The sequence below is a fragment of the Pinus tabuliformis genome, chromosome 9 (genome assembly GCF_031772625.1).
Source record: "Pinus tabuliformis cultivar Carrire ecotype Pingquan chromosome 9, CPIR1, whole genome shotgun sequence".
NCBI lineage: Eukaryota > Viridiplantae > Streptophyta > Pinopsida > Pinales > Pinaceae > Pinus > Pinus tabuliformis.
In genome coordinates this window covers 1587984663-1588004265 of record NC_142307.1, presented here as the reverse complement: position 1 = coordinate 1588004265, position 19603 = coordinate 1587984663, and the positions used below count along the sequence as shown (strand labels likewise).

The window sequence follows — 19603 nt, the reverse complement described above, 5'->3', positions numbered from 1 at the left end:
TTCTCAGTGACGTTTTTAAAAAATGTGACGTTGATGTTTTGGGATGATGTAATTCTATATGCAAAGTATGTCAAAACAAATGTCCATCTCATGCTCTCAGAAATAAGACTCCTTATGAAATGTGGTGTGACCACATTCCTTTGATAAGGTATCTCAGGATCTTTGGTTCCACATGCTATGCCTTGATCCCTAAGGAATAAAGAAGCAAGCTTTATTCAAGGAGCCAGTATTGGAAATTCATCTTCTTGGGGTATTCAGATACCACCAAACCATATTGTCTTTATGATGAGGTAAATAAGAAGTTTGTTTTGTCTATAAATGTGCTTTTTCTTGAATCTTCCAAGACTGACAACATTATTGAGTGGCGACTTGACCATTTGGATAGATCTAATCATGCAAAAACTTATCATGAGATTCCACATCTTGAAGGGGAGATCCCTATCTTGGACCAATCTATGGAATCTCCTTCTGAAGCATTACCTTCCCCTCATAAATTTCTGACCACTTCTCCATACCATGAAGACTATTTAAGTGGTATGATTGAGAGGATTGGAAGGATGTATCTAGATGTAGCCCCATCTCAATCAATGGAGCAACTTGGACCATCCCATAAAGGTCCACCAAAATGGATCACCAAAACACTTAAAAGTGTTCATCCTGATGAGGTAGGAAAGACACGAACCATAAGTTCCCCTAGACAAGATGGAGGTGATGTAGATAATTTTGAATTAGTTGATGATATAGATGTTTAATACGATTGTGAATTGAATTTTTTTACTAACTTTGAATCAAATTCCTTTAAAGAAGTTGCTTCTCATGATGAATGGAAAGAAGCAACGCGAAAGGAGTACGACGCTCTCATAAAGAATGGAACATGGAAGATGGTGGACCCTCCATTTGGAATGAAATCAAATGGCTATAAGTGGGTCTAGAAGAACACACAAAAATTAGATGGCTCACTTAAAAACACAAAGAAAGGCTCGTGCAAAAGGATTTGCACAAAAATAAGGTGTCAATTATGAAGATACCTTTTCCCCTACAACAAAATGGGCCACCATCCGACTCTCTTTGCCTTGGCAGCTTAGAATGGATAGACAATTCACCAAATGGACGTGAAGTCTGCTTTCTTGAATGGAGACTTGAAACAAAATGTCTTCATGGCTCAGACATAAAGTTTTGTTGTGAAGGGATAAGAACAAAAAGTATGCAAACTCATCAAATCCTTATATAGCTTAAAACAAGCATCACAAACCTTGTTTGAAAAGTTTACTGAGCATCTTTTGAAATTAAATTTCAAACACTTTAATCTTGATGATGCAACTCTATTTGTCAAGAAAATTGGCAAACATATTGTCTATCTTGTGGTATATTTAGATGATTTGTTGAAGAAATGAAAACTATATTGCATCCATAAAGAAAGAGTTGAAGAAAGGATTTGAGATGATAGATTTGGGACACCTTCACTACTACTTGGGCATTGAAGTAACCCAACATCCAAGGTATATATTCCTTTCTCAAAAGAAGTACATTGGAGAATTGTTGAAAAAGTTTGGCACATCTAAATGCAACCATTTGTCTACCCCGATGGAACAAAATCTGAAGCTCACATCTAAAGAAGGAAATGAATATGAGGATAGACAACTTATGGGAAGTCTTATCTACCTTACCACTACTAGACCATATATTTCATTTGTTGTTGGAATCCTTTCTAGAGTCATGCAAAAGCCTTGCGAAGGACATTGGTCTACTACAAAAAGAGTTTTACAATATTTGAAAGGAAATCAAGACTTTGGACTCAAATATTAAGAGGTGGATAACTTTAACTTGATTAGATATTCTGATTTAGACTTTGACGAAGATAAGGAAAATGGACTGTCTACTTCAGGCTATCTTATGAGTCTTGGATTAGGAGTTGTCTCCTGGAGGTCACACATACAATGAGTTCCAACAATTTCCATGACAAAGGCAGAATATGTGGCAATTATAGAAACAACAAAGGAGATTGTGTAGTTGAGGAAAATTCTTGAAGACTTGTAGGAGAAACAAGTGAACTCTACTCCCCTTCTGATTGACAATACTTCTGCAATTAAGTTGGCCAAGAATTCCAAATTCCATGATCAAACCAAACATATCAACATAAAGTATCATTTGATTCGATATCATGTAGAGGCCAAGACTATTCATCTAAGACATTGTTCCACAAATGAGCAAATTGCAAACATCTTCACCAAAGCACTTGGAAGAGAAAAGTTTGAAAAACTCTCAATGATACTTGCACTCACAAATACCCCTTCGAATTAGTGGGGGGGGGGGGATTGTTAGACACGTAATCCTCAAGTATTGGGTGAATAATTTGTAAATATGTATATAAAAGAAAATACAAATAATTTGAATATGAATCAACCTTGGAAGATGAAACCAAGGATTACTCTGGTATGTTATATAAGTCTATTATCATCAATACAAAAGTAATTCAAGTTCAAGAGTTATCACCTTGACTTTGATAGAAACAAATCTTATTTCTTCATTTCCAATAAAAAATAAAACTTCAATATATTGGTAAAGTACTCAACATGCAATGGCCTAAAGACTTTTGCCCTTTAACAAAGTTGTTTTCCAAAATTTTGGAGAGAGATGAATTTGACCATAAAGAAGGTAAAGCAATTATATATATATTGAGCAAAGTCCCAATAAGAAAACACATATTTGATAATTTTATTCTTTCCACAGAATTTTAGGTTAAAAGACTCTTAATTATTACAATTGAGGCTAGCACAAGACAAGGCCTCAAGATTGTCAAAAATAAGTAATTATCCTAACAGTAAAGATCAAAATCTATATAAAATCACATTTTCTTTAAACAATTATTCAAAAGATAAATATAACAATGATCATCCACATACATAAACATTGCAATAGGTGAAGATAACAATTATCATCCACATGTGAAATTTTAAAAACTTTACACCATATCTTAAAAAAACTTATTCAACCGAACTTAATCTAAAAAAACTTATTCAACTGAATTTGATCTTATAAATAAATTGGCAAAATCACCCTTTTTCAATTCTTTCTAAATAAATTGGCAAAGTGATCTTCTTTTCATCCTTTCTTAAAAAACTTAAGTACACACGATAAAAAAAATCTAAAAACCTCTAGTGTAATTTACAATCTTTACCATCCTCCCTTCTTAAAAATAAATTGACAATACCAAAGTATTAGACAAAAAAACCTTCATTACCATCTTCACCGGACAATACCAAAATATTACCATCTTCCCTTCTTAAAAATAAATTGACAATACCAAAGTATTATACAAATTTTTTTTCATAACCATATTCACTTTTAAAAAATAGGTTGACAATACCAAAGTATTACACAAATAAAACCTTCATATTAGGGAATTTTCAAACAAACCCAAACCCTTTATATTTGGGATCTTTCCGTAAACCAAAGGAATCTTCCTTCCTATTCATGTTCTCTATGCACGGCACAGAAACGTTTACGGCACCACTTCAGTTTCTTTTACGGTTTCTCCACCTCTAATAGATTTTATATTCTTCGCGGGTTTTATAAGCGAATGCTTTGCCTTTCGAATAAATTTCTATCACTGTTGCTAATCGAACGATATCATTAGAGAATTGTCATCAGAGAACTAAACTCAAGTTCAATTTAGGCTTGAAACAATGGCAGCCATCGGAGAAATGGACACCGAATCCTTCGTTTCTCTGCTCCGAAAGATCATCGGAGAGAGCAAATATGTTCAAAATAATCCGCCCGATCTTGTTCCAGAGGAAGACAGAGTAGGCAGACATGTATTGGAAGCTCTCCAGCCTTACGGCGTTGAAAATGGCGGTCCTTTGATCATTCAGCATGTAAGCTATCTGAAGGGACGAGGGAATATAATTGTCGAGTATCCCGGTACAGTGGACGGGAAAATCGTGTCCTTTGTTGGCTGCCACATGGATGTCGTCACTGCTAATCCCGAGGAATGGGTGAGTTGAGCTTAATACCTCTTGGCGAGCAAGGTCTGTGTTGCTACGCAGCATATAAGGCTGCGGCGCGTGGTTGTATTACATAGGTTCTCGGATTCTAAAGCATTTAAAATTCGAAAGCCTCTGTACCACACGCCTTAGCCTTAGATGCTGCGCAGTAGCGCGGACTTGTCCGCCGTGACCCTTTAGGTGTAGCAGGACTCGGTTGATTTAATTTTCTGTGATTGTAAATCATGAATGATTTATATATCTCTTCCTTCTTTTGCGATTGGGAGATCTTTTTGGTTTTGAGGTGAAGGCAAGCTTTTGAGCAAATTTATATTCATTAAATTTTGTTAATATTTCGATTTTGATTGGACTGAATTAAACCGATCTCGCTTAAGAAGAATACTTGGGTTCTAATTTTGATTGGATTATATTAAACCGATTTTGCTCAAGAAGATTGATTACATTTGAATAAAGATAATTTCTAATTGGATTTCGTCCATAGGGCATTTGTACAGCATCTGCTACTGAACATAAATAAATAATAAGCACCGACCTTCGAAGCATTTGTGTTGTATATGTACACACATAAATGGTTGGATGTTAATGACAAACATTCAATGGTGTATATGCGCTCGTTTGCTACCACAAATACTCTGCAACTCTGTGCTTATTTTTTTTTACCCTGCTACTAACTTCACTCAGCCTCCCCAATGCTTTGTTCCATGAAATGATAGAGATGAAAACAGTCCAATATGCCTCATCTAGCTGTAAAACTGTTTTGTCATCAACTCTAGTTTATTGAAATATATTGAAAAGAAAGAGAGAGCACTTAACTGTATTTTAAGACGTGTTTGAGGCCTCCAATTGCTTGTTGCCATCACATGTTGAGCTGTATCAGTGCCCAGCTAACTCTTCATGTGCCTGAGCTATTAGATAGCAAAGACATGTATCTAGGAGTAAATTCAAATATTATAACTGCCTAGAATGGGGTGGAATAAATATCGTACTGCAGAACTGAGATGTGCAGCATCTAGTCAAAATTTCTGTTAGGAAAACTCAACAGTCTGCAGACTGATCATCGACTGGTTCCGAGTTACCTTGCAGAGGGGAAAGAGCACAGATTGCTTTGAGTGGAACCAAGGTAGAAAAGAAGCAGTGCATCCACGGAAGCTTGGGAAAACCCTAACCGCACTAGAGAGGCTGGGTTGCTGGGTTGTGAATTCATGAATATTTATTAAATAGAATGGCAGGCCTTGAGGAGAATATAGAGGCGGGCTTGGATATATATAAAATGTGCCTGCTCGTTATATGTATCGTGGTATATATACCAATAAAATAAGGAGTGGACTAGAAAGACCCCATTGTAAAGGTCTTTTGTAGATATTGAAAATCAAACAACATTTGTTTACTGCTATCAAGCTGGTACAGTCCATAAATATCAATATCATAAATTTATACGTTGCAAAGGGTTATCAAAAGCTAAATGAAGACTTGCATATTTATGTGCGAGGAGCTGCAATAGCATAAGGGCGAGGCAGGTCATCATCAATGGGCTGAGGGCCACCCCAACTCGTTTGGGGATTTCCACCCATGAGTAGGATTCTCATGTCGCCATCCCCTGTCTATGATTTCCAGGGGAATGCAGGGCACCTCATCATCCACTAGCGGGCAATGGAGATCATTGTGGTGATCACATGACCAACTTTGTCGGAGCTCCCTTCTTTCACTGGTTGCTTTACGTACTCAGTAAATAATCGTCGTATTAAGCATCTTCGGATTGATGAAAATTAGAGCCATAACTCGTGAAATTGTTAGAGCAAACAACTGAAAGCTTTAGGAAAACGGAGAAAATCGCAGATTTTTGTCTTTTGATCTATCTTAACAAAATATCTCAAATTGTATCTTGAATCTCAAGCAAAGCTTAAGTTAATAAACTGTAACAAATTGGCCCATACTTTAGTGATCACACTATAGTTGTATTCCCTTAAGTTAATATGAAATATGAGCTTGTGGTCAATGGCTCTTAGAATGGTTGTGATTTTTTTTCTCCAGTCAAAAGGAGGTCCAAATTTTGCTTGTTAAAAGAATGCTAAAAATATGGATTTTATTTGTCGAAAATAAAAGTTTGGAGATTTGGCTTGAAAGTGGGAAGCACAAGCCATTCATGTCGACCATTGCCCCTAGTTAAGGTTGCAGCATGCATTTGAGCCACATGTGTGACATACTTAAGAAACCTTAATGTTCATGCTTGACCTTCAGAAAATTTAAATATAATTCTCATTACTGCATGTGATGCATGAGGATAGTATCGTGATTGAAGACCTTGTTTATCAGGCTGCATTATGGAGGATTTCTGTTTGTAGTTTTTGATGTCTATCTTTCTCATTGAGAATCATCCTTCAAGGCATCATCACATTGATTGGAGGCATGCCATATCATCAGAGCATGCATTGGGGTGGGTGTTTTTCTGAAGTGATATGCAAATTCCTGTGGAGACTAGGGTTTCCACATGTTCGAATCTTGCAGAATCTAGCAGCAGACCTTGTTGGAGGAGCAGATCTCTTGGTTGGGTGTCTGGCCTGGTCTTGGTGTGTTGGTCTTGGGTCAATGGTCTTGGAAGTCTCATTTGAAGTTGATAAGAAGAGAAGTTCTTGCGGGTTTTCCCCTGTTGGAGGGGTTTTGCCCTGGCATGATGCCTACATCTTGTGTTCTTGTGATCTCTGTTTGTTTGGCATTTATTTGATGATAAAGAATACACACATAATAAAAAGAGCATAATCACAAATAACTGTCATGTATGGAAAACATAAATTAATAAGCTGCCCTAACCAGTTTTCAAACATGGTATCAGAGCTAAGGACAGTAGATTGAGGCAGCTAGAAGGTCACGATTGAAGGAAGAAGGCTACAAGAGGATCTGCTCAGACTGATTTTTCTAGTAGAGAAACTGAGCTAAAGGGATACATTTTTTCTGGGCTATAAGACCTCTAATACAAGGCCGAAAACTTGGGCTTATTCTTTGTGGTTAGACCACAGGTCTGAGTTAGGAGAGCGAAGGGATTTGAAGCACTGTTCGCCGGATTTGAAGTGCTAGGCTACAAGCCTAGACTAGGCTGAATCTCTTAAGGGAAAGAGCGAAGCTCTGTGCTTTGAGCTTAGTGTCTAAACTCACCTTAGAGGTCCGAAATCTGAGGTTCTATGCATCATTGCAAAGTTATCCGAATTATATAGTTTGTGGACTAATAATAGTCCTTATCTCCAGCAAAGATTTTTACTTAAAGAAAAGAGCCAAGGTCAAGTTACATAGAGGCACTCTATGACTCATTAAGGAAGCTACAGTCATCACTTAAAGATCCGTGTATAAGCAGCAAAGTAGACTCTCTGAAGTGACAAAGGAGCCAACATCATCTCAGCCAATAAGTCTCTTATAAAGCATCTCAATTCTAGAAGGTATACAAATTTTTCTTCAGTGTTTGAGGAAGCATCTCAATTCTGGAAGGTATACAAATTTTTCTCCAGTGTTTGAGGAAACGTTTTCTGCTTCAGCCTCCTTGGAATCTACTTGTTTTTCTTGTACCTGGTTTGATGTTTGTGTTTGGTTGTCGACCATCAAGGGCTCATCATCTGATGTGTCAGTCCCTGGAACATCTTCTGCTTCAGCCTCCATGGACTCTACCTGTTTATTGATGGAAATATCCTGTAATGTAATTTTCTTCTTTTTATACCAGAGTTTCAGGAATTTCTTCTGCACATTAATATTGATAGTACCCACAGATTCCATCCAAGGGTATCCTAAAACCACATCCACATTAGCCATATCTGAAGCATGAAAATCACAATGCAACACATACTTATCCATAGAAAGCTTCAAATCTTTATAAACTTGAACATCCTCATTATCAACATGTGTGTTTTCAATGTGTTTTGCTGGAACTTGCAATTTTTTTGCCAAATTGACATTTATAAGATTTTGCTTGCAACTAGGATTTATAGACACAATGATTTTCTCCTTCTGAATACATCCATGAACCTGCAATAAGGAGATACCAGTAGCAAATAACCCCTTACATGTCTCATTCCCCTATTGTCTAGCATGAGACCATTTGTCCAAAAGGAGTTTTTCAAATTCTTTATCCGAAAGTTCGGACAACTCTTTGTTGTAAAGTGAGTTCCACCATCTGGCAGCCTCACCTCTAAAATTAGCCACTACCCAAAATTTCCAATGTTTTTCCCATAATGACTTTTGTGCTTTTATGTGTTCTTCAATAGTAGGACCATCATCTTTTCCTGTAAAATCTGGAACCGCCATGAAGAGTGTTTTGAAAAAAAAAAATTCACTTGGCAAAAATTTGAAATGGCCACAAATTAGTCAATATTGCTCAGAATCCCTATTATGACCTGTTTTCTGAAATGGAACAACCCTTCTGCTTCTTCCCATGTGATAAAAATCCTGATCTAGGCACTGGAATTTCAGATTCGTGCTGCACTTGTCCCGCCGTCACAAAAAAATTCTGAAAAAAAGAGCTGTTTTTAAATCAGCGATATCTCCCTCATCCGCACTGTTTTTTTGTTTGAAATTGGGTATTTTTTCGCCAACAACTCAGATCTGCAATAAGATTCTGCAGATTTTGCACCAGAACGTACAGATCTGATCTGCAAATGCGCCGCCCTGAAAAATGTCTGCACACAGCTGATTTTTAAATCAACGATATCTCCCTCATCCGGACTCCGATTCAGCTGAATTTTTTTTTCAAATTGGGTATTTTTTCGCAAAAAACCCAGATCTGCAATTATATTTGGCAGATTTTGCACCAGAACGTACAGATCTGATCCGCAAACTCGCTGCCCCGAAAAATGTTTACAACATAGCTGATTTTTAAATCAGCAATATCTCCCTCATCCGGACTCCGATTTGGCTGATTTTTTTGTTTTGAAATTGGGTATTTTTTTGCCAACAACTTAGATCTACAATTAGATTCTGCAGATTTTACACCAAAACGTATAGATTTGATCTGCAAACTTGCTGCCCAAAAAATTCCTGCAAAAAAATAAAAAAAATACTCCGTTTTGCCTAAGAAAGTGCTCTGATACCACTCGTTATAGATTTGATCTGAAAATATATGATAATACAAATATACCCGGAAATAATAAGATCTGAATATAGATAGAAATGTTTCTTTATTGATCAAACCCTTAAGGTAGGGTAACACTGTACATTTACTCCTTAAGGAAGGAGAACACTCCACAAGCCATATGCTTGTTTATACAATATTCCTTTACATCTCTCAATGGGGAGTCTCTAGCCTCTATATAGGCCTCATACATACAATACCATGGGTCTTTACCATGGTTCCCTCAATACCATCTATCTATTACCATGGGCTTATTACATTATTGCTAACTACTTGTGGTCCCTTACATGATACGGGTTAACCACCTTATTTATTACTATGGCCCATCCCATTATTACATTATTCCCTTGGGTACCTCCCTTTGTACCCCATATTATCCCCCCTAGGTATACTACAAATATCCTACTTAAAGAGCAAAGGAAAGAGATCCTTGTGAAGAGATTATAATCACAATAGGAGAAGCTTATTCATCTCTGACTATAACAATGAAGGAAGGAGCCCACTTGAAGTCTTGTATTATCTCCGACATTGTGTCCTAACCAGAAGTTGAGAAGGAACAGTGGAATTATCTTCTTGTTTGACCTTTTGAAGATCCATTAAGATTGACAACATAAGAAAATCTTTGTACACAGCCTATCGTTGAGATGGATTATTATCTCTGTCTCAAGGAAAGTAGTCTACTGTAGTAAGAAGAGTGTGTCGACCTAGCATATTAAAAGCTTCTTACATCAGCTTGTGGAAGAAGCCTTGAAAATCTTATCAAGTCAATGATTCACGATGAAAATGGGAAGCCCTAAACAGTGGGCAGGATACCTATAATTGCACTTATTCAAGAGTGGTAAAAGAGCAGAAAAACAGTCCCTTGGGAGGATAATCTTGCTTGGTATTCTAAGGATCATTAGAAGTCAAAATTTTGGCTTTGGCATCTTAGAATCAATAGGAAGATTGTGGCAATTGTGAAGTGAAACTACCTTGGACAATGTAATCAAGGAGAAGGCCTTGCCGCAACTTCAAGCAATCTTGATATGTAGTCAGGAGGTATGTGCATTTGCATAGTTGAATAAAAGGTCTGTTTTGATTGTGTTGGGATTTTCTCTATATGTCTTGATCATAGGGTTTGTAGATTTCATCATTGAATTCTAGGGATTACAAAACCCTAGATGATGCTTGAAGTAGGAAACCTTTTCAAGTGAAAAAACCTAAGAAACCGGATTTGTCCTCCCCCCTCGTGTCCTGAATCCCACGAATCGGACATGATTCTCTAGGACACGTGTTTGATTCTCGTGTTCAGCGTGTCCTGGAGCGTGTCCAATGTGTTCTGGAGTACACCCATCTATCATTGCTGAAGATTGCAAATACACGGTTTGCCTCTTCATTCATCATGTTGAAGAGGTTAAGGGAGGTTAAGATTGCTCTTGGGGCCATGGTTATTTCAAAGTTTTGGTCTTTTTGGAGAAAGACAAATCAAGCGACCTCAAAAAGAGTGAAGGACACAATGTTAGATGATGCTTGATGGGAGAGGGTAGATCTCACTATTAAGATCGTGGACCCTATCATTACTTTGCTACAATTTGTAGATACAGACCAACCCATCCTAGGAAGAGGTTTACGAGGGATGAGATTCCATGATTAAGTTCGTGAGGACCATTATTTTACAGAGTGAGTGCCCCGAGTATGAGACATCATCAGAGACCTTCTTAACCACCATACATGATATTCTTGTCAGCAGATGGGACAAGAATTTCACACATTTGCATTGTTTGGCTCACTCATTGAACCCAAAATACTACAGCCATGAGTGGCTGAATGGTAGACCTTCCCGTAGACTCCATCCTCACATGGATGGTGAAATTTCACAGGGGAGGAAGGATGCATTAAGTCGATTTTTTCAGGATAGAGCATCCCTTGATGAGGTGTAGGATGCCTTTGCAGAGTTTTCCACTACCACTGGACGATTTGCAGGCTATGATGTGATTAGAGACAGGGGACCTAAGAAGCCCTATTCTTGGTGGGAAACTCATGGGACAACAAGCCCGCCTCTACAACAATTAGCCATGAGGCTCCTCTCTCAGGTGACTTGATCCTCTTGTTGCGAGAGGAACTGGAGCACATATGGGAATTTTGATTTTGATGACTTAATGAGAAAACTGTAGTTTCTTGTCTTTCTCCTATTGGATCATTGATGAATCTGCCACAATTGTATTTGTATGCATAATGTTACTTTGTAAAACTTACAAATTTTAAATTTACAATGTAGAATCTAGATCTGTGTTTGAATTTGTATCATGAATGAGAATTTGTGTAAGAAATATCAATTAACTACACGAGCACGTTGACCCCTCGAAACAGGACACATTAGGACACATTATATATATATATATATATATATATATATATATATATATATATATATATATATATAATGTGTCCTGTTCCGGGGGGTCAATGTGCTCGTGTCGGACACTTGAATTTTCGTGTCCTGTGTCCCCGTGTCAGGTGACTTGGGGAAAAAACCGTAACCCTAATTTGATAGAAACTCTAGCTCTTGACTTCTAGGGTTTGTAGTCTTCATCTTGTTGAAGGCCATTTACAAAAACCATTGTTGGTACTTAACCCAAGTCAAGAGAGAAACCCTAACTGTAATATGTTTGTTCCCTCATATAAACCCTAACATTTGGTTTGTAGGTAGTCTAGGGAAAATGGTAAATCCTAGTAAGGGTAGAATTGGATTTGAGACTCAAACCCTAGGATTGATATTTCAAAAGGAAATATAAAGAAATTTAGGGTTTGGATATGAAAACCCTAGGAATTCTCCCTCTCTAAGATTTCATGGAAACCCTAGAGTGACAAATATGTCCTCATGCACTTATATATTTTGCTTGGTTGTATTTGCTATTAAAGATTGCAGGTAAAATCAAGATGAGGAGGAAGAAGCAAGGAAACTATTGTGCTTGATTATGCCTCGTTAGAAATAATGAGCATGATGGATGGAGGGAATGGTAAGTTGATAATCAAGTTGGATCCTTGGGCACTCTGATAAAGATAGACTCATATGAAGTTGAACCATAAGGATGTTGATGTTTTGTTGAAGACTATCATGATGAGGTAAGTCTAATATCTGTTATACATAATGATAGTTGCAGGTATACGTAATGATAGTTGAGGCAAGTTCAACTATGTGGATGATGAGGGAAAGCTCAACATGTGGTAACCAACATCTATGAAAATCAATATGTGTTCATCTTGGGATTTGGAAGGTAGCAATATGAAGATAACCTGAAGGTCTAGAAGGGGGATCACTTTCATAAGGAAGCTATGAGCAACTTGAAGATTGGGAAGGCTCAATAGAAAGCCTTCATTGGTAAAGACGAAATGAAAGTGATATGGAAGATGGATGACCTGGAATATATAGTGAGAAGATGGCTCCATGATCTGTGATATTGGAAGAATGCTTCAAGATGCAGAGAAGAGGGAGCCATACAAGCTATGAAATACGAGTAAGAGGACTTGTGGCTGTGACTTCTCCGAGGAAGTTGGAATCTCCTCTAGGTTTGAGAGGGAGTAAAAGGAGTCTCCTTGAATAGGAGCAGGATCTCTTCTATGATTACAAAGGGAATAGGGTTGTCTTCCCTGATTGAGAGGGAGTATGGCTGGACATTGGTTTTCCCTATGTCATGTACTAGACTAGGACTAACAATTGTAAGTCTAGTGCATGCATCACGGATAGGGAGAATGGGGACTTGTTTGGTTCTCCTTGTCAAATACTTTGGTGGAGTAGGATTGATGTCCTAGGTCAAGTACATGGACATGGATAAGGAGAATGTTGGATTGGATAAGCATCTAGGACAAACATTCTTGGAGTCATGTAATATGATGGATTAGGATGGAAATCCTAAGTCACATGGACTTGGATAAGAATTGTCTGATGGTAGGATTACTCTGGTATCCTAGGTGGAGTATGTATCGTGATGAGGTTGTATGGTGTCATATGGAATGCCTCCCAACATTGTGCTCTAATCTTGTGAGAGTTAGAGTGTACCGGTTAAGACCTTGGGTAATGTGACAATACAGGCTATAATGAATGATGCTTATCAATCTAGAACTCTTTTATAAGAACTTTTCAAATGGAGTACTATCCTTGTACCGGTTGGACAATTATGAATACCTCCCTAGTTAAGAGGGAGTGTTGGAAATGTAACTAGTTTCGGTCTTCATAATTGCCATATGTCTTATATCATGATGTAACTCTTATGTATTGATCAAAAGAAGAAAGAAAAATTGACTTATTAATGCATGGGTTTCATGCTTGGGTCATTAGTCAATAGGTCAAAGCTCCCATTGTGTGTTGTAGGATTTTTGTATTGGGTCAAAGTCAAAATAAGGATGTAATAGACCCATTGCGGCTCATGTAACAAGAAAAAGGAATTTTATTTTATGTAAAGAAGTGTCTAGAGTCCACCAAAGATCAGGTTGGTCAGCCCTTCAAGTTGGTCTAGAGGAGACCCTTTCCAGCCCACAAGAAGCCGATATAAAGGAAGGAATTCGACCTCCATTAGATATACATTTTGGAGTACATTCATTGATTTGATCTGAGGTAAGAAAGAAGGTGCGAGGGTCTTATAAGCAGCCAACAAAGGAAGAAAGAAGATCTCATGTTTTTCTGAAGTGATATTCAAAGTTCTGTGGAGACTAGGGTTTCCACGAGTCTGAATCTTGCAGAAGCTAGCAGCAGATGTTTTTGGAGGAGCAGATCTCTTGGTTGGGTGGCTGGCCTGGTCTTGGTGTGTTGGTCTTGGGTCAATGGTCTTGGAAGTCTCATTTGAAGTTGATAAGAAGAGATGTTCTTATGGGTTTTCCCCTGTTGAAGGGGTTTTGCCTTGGCATGATGCCTACATCTTGTGTTCTTGTGATCTCTGTTTGTTTGGCATTTATTTGATGATAAAAAAATACACACACAATAAAAAGAGCATAATCACAAATAACTCTTATGTATGGAAAACATAAATTAATAAGCTGCCCTAACCAGTTTTCCAACATGTAGTACAATCACCCCTTTGTTGTCATGCATGTGTATTAAGGAGCACCTTTATAAGATCCGTCTAAGTTATTTTCTACAATTTGGAAAGAGCATTCGTAGGCTGATTTTAGCATGTTGTAACAGTATTATCATGCTGTATTCATTCATAATTTTGAACCCTCTAAAGGTTGCCTCTAGGTTCCATTTACGTCAATTGGATAGGCACTAGTCTCGGTACTCTATTCCATTGAATTTCTAAGGTTTATCTCATATTTTAGCTAGGGAAACCCCTCTTGTGTTGGAGGAGAGCTGGCCTAAAGTGAGAGAGGGTGTTGTTGTGGTGACAATGGATAAAATCTTTTAGTTCACCTAAGGTTGCATTTGTTTTTTAGGGCTTTACCAATTAAAGTGCAAGTTTTGGGGGTAACAATTTCATAAGAATATATGCAACTTTTTGATCCATCTTGGCAGTGGAGTTCAATTGCACCAATTACTGATGGTGCCTTCCTAACTTTGTCAAGGGGCTAGGCTGACCATGACCAATACTATTGCCTTGTGACTAGTTGTTACAACTTAAGAAAACCTTCAATTCAATGTGTATGTCTGTATTATTAGAAAGCAACACTCACATCATCGGCACAAAGACTAACCACATTATGCGTATAAAGGAAATATTTACATTAGCCTTCTTTTCAAGAGCAAAAGAAGTTACATAGATAAATTCTTCATCTTCACATGCTTGTTGGAATCTTAATCCCAATTGCAGGGTATGAATTACAATTTAAGACTCTCATGTCTATATTTATATTTATGATTGCCAACTCTATCTAAACTGGAAATTGACTTGATATTGGGGTTAGACTTGGGATGTCAATGTCATGATCAACATGGTAACCTGTCCAACATGAGATATACTATTGCGGAAAATTTTTAAAGACGTATGATAACCTTTTTCCTAATCAACTTGCTAGATTCCTGTGCTGGTCTCTAGACCTAAAAAGTTGGTGTTTGATTCTTCATTCCTTATTATTCAATCCATGTGCCTGCTACAGAGTGTCTAGAAACCTCTCCAAGTTTCTCTTGCTACTTGTCGATGTTGAGTATAGTGATGGTCTGTGATTAATTTGGTTATTTGTCACTTCAAGCTGTGCCTGTCATGTTGATCTCATGCACTTATTTGGCGTCAGTTTGTGTGTCATGTCATTGTTGACTTGCAGTAATCCCAATCAATCCTCCCGGATGTTGGTTTGCAATAATCTCAATCAACCCTCCCGCATGTTGACTTGCTAGCTCTTAACTCTCAAGTTGCAATAGGCAAATCTGGGGGGTTAACACTGAGCTACTTGGTCCTCTTGCTCCCTGTGGAATTAAAAAATTTGTTGAAGTGCGACTGGTATCTTCTCGTTTGATACTTTATCACAAGTTCAAGAGCATAGTCCAAGTTCAGAAGTGTGAGTTTTATGTCCTTGTTGCACTATAAAAATTGCAAAGCAGTTGTTGGGTCTAGAAGGGATAATCAGATTGATTATCCTTTGCTGTGTAAAGGCGTAAGTGCTTGGTATAGCTCTAACATTCCATCTCAAGGATTCAATAATGGAGAAAAATTGACAAGCTTGAAGTCAAGAGGAAGATGCAAAAGTGGCAGTCCTCAGCACTTCATGTGAGTATGTTGGTAATTTTGCATTTATCCCCCTAGCTCGATGTGGAGGGTTGCTTAATGCCAACATAGTTGTACCTTCATCCCATGTGGAGATCATCCTTTCCAACTTGCGTTCTTACCTAGAGAATAAATTGATAGCATGAGAGAATTTATGAGGCTGTGATGAGCACACTTTTCAATGACTGAAATTATTCCAATGAAGGGAAGCCCGCCATCAATGATGGGCTGTCTCTTGGGAAAATTTATCAATTTTCCGTCCAATTGCATGATTCCCCTAGGGTGGCAGGGTCACAAATAGGCCTTTGGGTTAGAGATTGCTTCATTGGCCAAGAAGTTAGCTATTCAACTCCCAGAAATTTTGACGTTCAAACTTGATTCGTTCAAGGTTTTCAGGTGCTCACTTGATATATTTCACTTCAATAGAATTTTCCCATGATTGATTACGAACTTCACAAATGATTTGATTAATATTAAATTTAGTCTCCTTCAAAGATGATCTTTCAAAAACCCCTTTTCATTGATGCAGATAAAGCCATGGTTGGGGCGTCAAGCTCTGGTTGATTGTTGTATTTCCTGCTTAAGTATTTAACTCCCACAACCACGACTTTTGCTTAATGATTTCTAAAGACTCCCCCAGCTCTTGCTTGATGTGGGTTTCCCTTGGAAGCCACATCAAAATTATATTTTATCTATCCTTATGGGGTAGATGACTAGAGCTGTTGGCACATTCGTGGGTTACTAAAATCCTGTCCTTAAACGGTGAAACTATTTAAATACATGTATATTGCCTATATTAGCCAATTATGTGCCAAATAATGCTTGTTTCCAGCAAGAATGCCATGGATTAATCTCTACCATATAAAGTATTTAAATCCAATTTAAAAAAAACAATTCACCAGTTAATCATTTTTGAAAAATTGACTTTACTAGCTAATTTTCACAAGAGTTGGTAGTAAAATATATATATATATATATATATATATATATATATATATACACATTTCTATGCATGTTTCTTTCCTTAAAGTTTTTACTGTTTAATCCAATGTTCCATGCAGGACTTTGATCCTTTTTCCTTGAGCATTGAAGGTGATAAATTGCGTGGGCGGGGCACAACTGATTGTTTGGGTCATGTAGCCCTCATTACAGAGCTCATGCAGCGACTGGGAGAAGTTAAACCAAAGTTGAAGTCTAGTGTGGTGGCTGTTTTCATTGCCAACGAAGAAAATTCATCAGTACTAGATGTTGGTGTGGATGGTCTTGTAAAACAAGGCTTGCTCAACAAGCTCAGGGATGGACCATTGTAAGTTAATTTTGTATTGTGTTTTTCTACAGTTTCAATTACAGACATTGTGATTTAAAATTGTTAACTTCATAAGAACATTGATTTGTATAGATACGTTTTTTGGGTAATTAGATAACTTTTTTTATATTCTCTATTCAGATACTTTGAGAAAACATACAATGTTTTTGAGCTTCCTCAAGAGTGTTGTTACACAGGTGGATAGATGCCAAAATAATCCAATTGTCTCAGGTTTATTCCTAGTTTGATGAAAATTTCATGTTTAGCTTCAGGCTCAAGGCTTGCTCACTTTTTTCCTTTATTCTTACTGGTTACTTGGAGAACATTGCGACATGCTGCTTGGTTTCCTATTCAGAATTTGGTTGCTGGCATGCCTTTCAAATATCATCATTATCCTGCTTTTCTTCCCTTATAACCCACTTTGGGAGAGGGTTTGGTAAAATGATAACCCACTTTGGGAGAGGGTTTGGTAAAATGATAAATCTGATCCACAAGAGAAACTGGAGGCATGGCCTGGCTCAGTAGACGTTTGTCTATTTGAGTCTGAAATTTCTAACAACCCTTACTGGAAGAGACAAATTTCCTGATTGGTCCCTTACTGGTCATACCCCACTTTGTATTTTTTTCACTTCCTCCACAGGTCTAGAGTCATTTGGAAGATCCTCTAGGTTACTACTTTCCAGGCCATGATCTTCTAGAGATTGGAAGGAGTTCAGATCTGTAGATAAGGTTTTGTCTATTACTTTCTCCTTCTTGTTCCATGAATTAGTAGATTTAGATCTCACATTGACTTGTTCTGACAATCTGATCAGGATGAGGCACATATGATTCATTTCAACCTTCAAGTGCTGGACAGATGGCTTTCTTGAGAGCATATTTAAGAATTAAATGGAATATTTTCATTCTCAATCAGTGACCTCAGTAACAATGGTGAAGTCTTAGGTGAACTGAAGCTGGCAAGGGTTTGATAAGATCCATGTCTAGACTTTATACATAATTGAGCATAAGATAACTTAGATATGTCAAAAGTTATCTCTAGGATATGAGTTATGCCAAAAATTTGAGGGGTAATCGATGAAGTCTGTTAAATTCTTTTATACCAGATCTGATTTAATTCAACAATTTATTGAAAAACCAGAAAATATTTATCTCAAATATTTCTGAAATTGCTGATAAAATAAACACACTGGTATATTAACTCAGAAAATAAAATGCAGTGGAAAAAAAGGAGAGATCAATCACACTAAAACAGCAAATTTGTACTCAGTACAATCTTCCTTCATATTAAATTTCTTAGGAAAATCTAGACCTAGACACACACAGAATAAATAGAAAAATACAACTGCTGGGAACATGGAAACTTGACCCCATTGGGAAAATCAACCCTTGGAAATTGATCCTCCTGAAGAAACTCAGCCCTGCAGAATTAGACCTGTCCAAAAATGGAGAGATCAATCACACTACAACAACAAATTTGTACTCAACACAATCTTCCTTCATATTAAATTTCTTAGGAAAATCTGGGTCTAGACTCACATAGAATAAATAGAAAAGGACAACTGCTGGGAACATGGAAACTGGATGTTGGGAAAATTGGCCTCAAACAAATCGATCTCTAGAAATCAATCCTTCTGAAGAAACTTAGCCCTGGAGAATTAGATCCATCTCACCAGCAAATCAGCTCCCTTTCTTCTCCCCTCGTATGGCCCTTGCACACTCGAGAAAATCGACCTCTTTGGATATTTAGGTGTCACGACCCCAAGGGCTCTGCATGGTTACAAGGCATGCTCGATGCATCATGAACCCTCGAGCATGCAACACTGGCGTGTTTCACAACTGCCTAGTGTGGCACAATGTTTGTTCACCCAGATTGCAGCTGATAATATATTACTATTGTTAGCTTCTATATTATATTAAGTCGTGGAATTCATCAGTGTAGAGTACTAATCATATTGTCACATCTACCACATTGCATGACTTATTTGCAATAAAAGACATCCACAAATAATTATACACATGTACGTAGAATTTATAAGGAAACTACCCTCCAGCCTTCTTCTTTTATAAATGAGTCACAATACAAAAAATCTCTGAGGCAAAGGCTCGGTCGTTCAAAGTACATAGCCAAAACACATCACAAAGATACAGAGAAAACCTATCACCCAAAGCCACCCTACTTGGGTCACCCTAGCACTTGTTCGATTCATCCTTTAGTTTGGTTCTCCTCTCGCCTGGGTTTGCATGACCGCAGGCTGCATGAGCTACCTCTCCATCACGCAGCTATATATATGGCATGAGGTCTCCCTTTGTGTCACTCTTCCTTGCATCCCTTCATTCATTGTCGGGTCGGCTTGTCGCATTTCTCGTGTGTCTTGGATCTAGCACCCAACTGGTTCATCTTTTGGTTCAGTTCTCCTCTCACTCAGGTCCACACAACCGTAGATCGCTCGAGCTATCTCTCCATCTCGTCTTGGCTTTCTTCATCGTACTTCACACTACGCTATGACTC

General features: G+C 37.7%; 1 protein-coding gene across 1 annotated transcript in view; it reads left to right on the top strand.

Annotated features, from left to right (window-relative positions):
- Positions 1 to 3488: 3488 nt before the first annotated feature.
- LOC149154777 (Peptidase M20/M25/M40 family protein) overlaps positions 3489 to 19603 on the top strand; it is a 163913-nt gene continuing 147798 nt past the window's right edge. The window contains exons 1-2 of the mRNA XM_089441039.1: positions 3489 to 3995; positions 16850 to 17094. Coding sequence (XP_089297165.1) covers positions 3687 to 3995; positions 16850 to 17094 — 554 coding nt within the window. The 5' untranslated portion in view covers positions 3489 to 3686. The remainder of the gene's footprint in view (positions 3996 to 16849; positions 17095 to 19603) is intronic.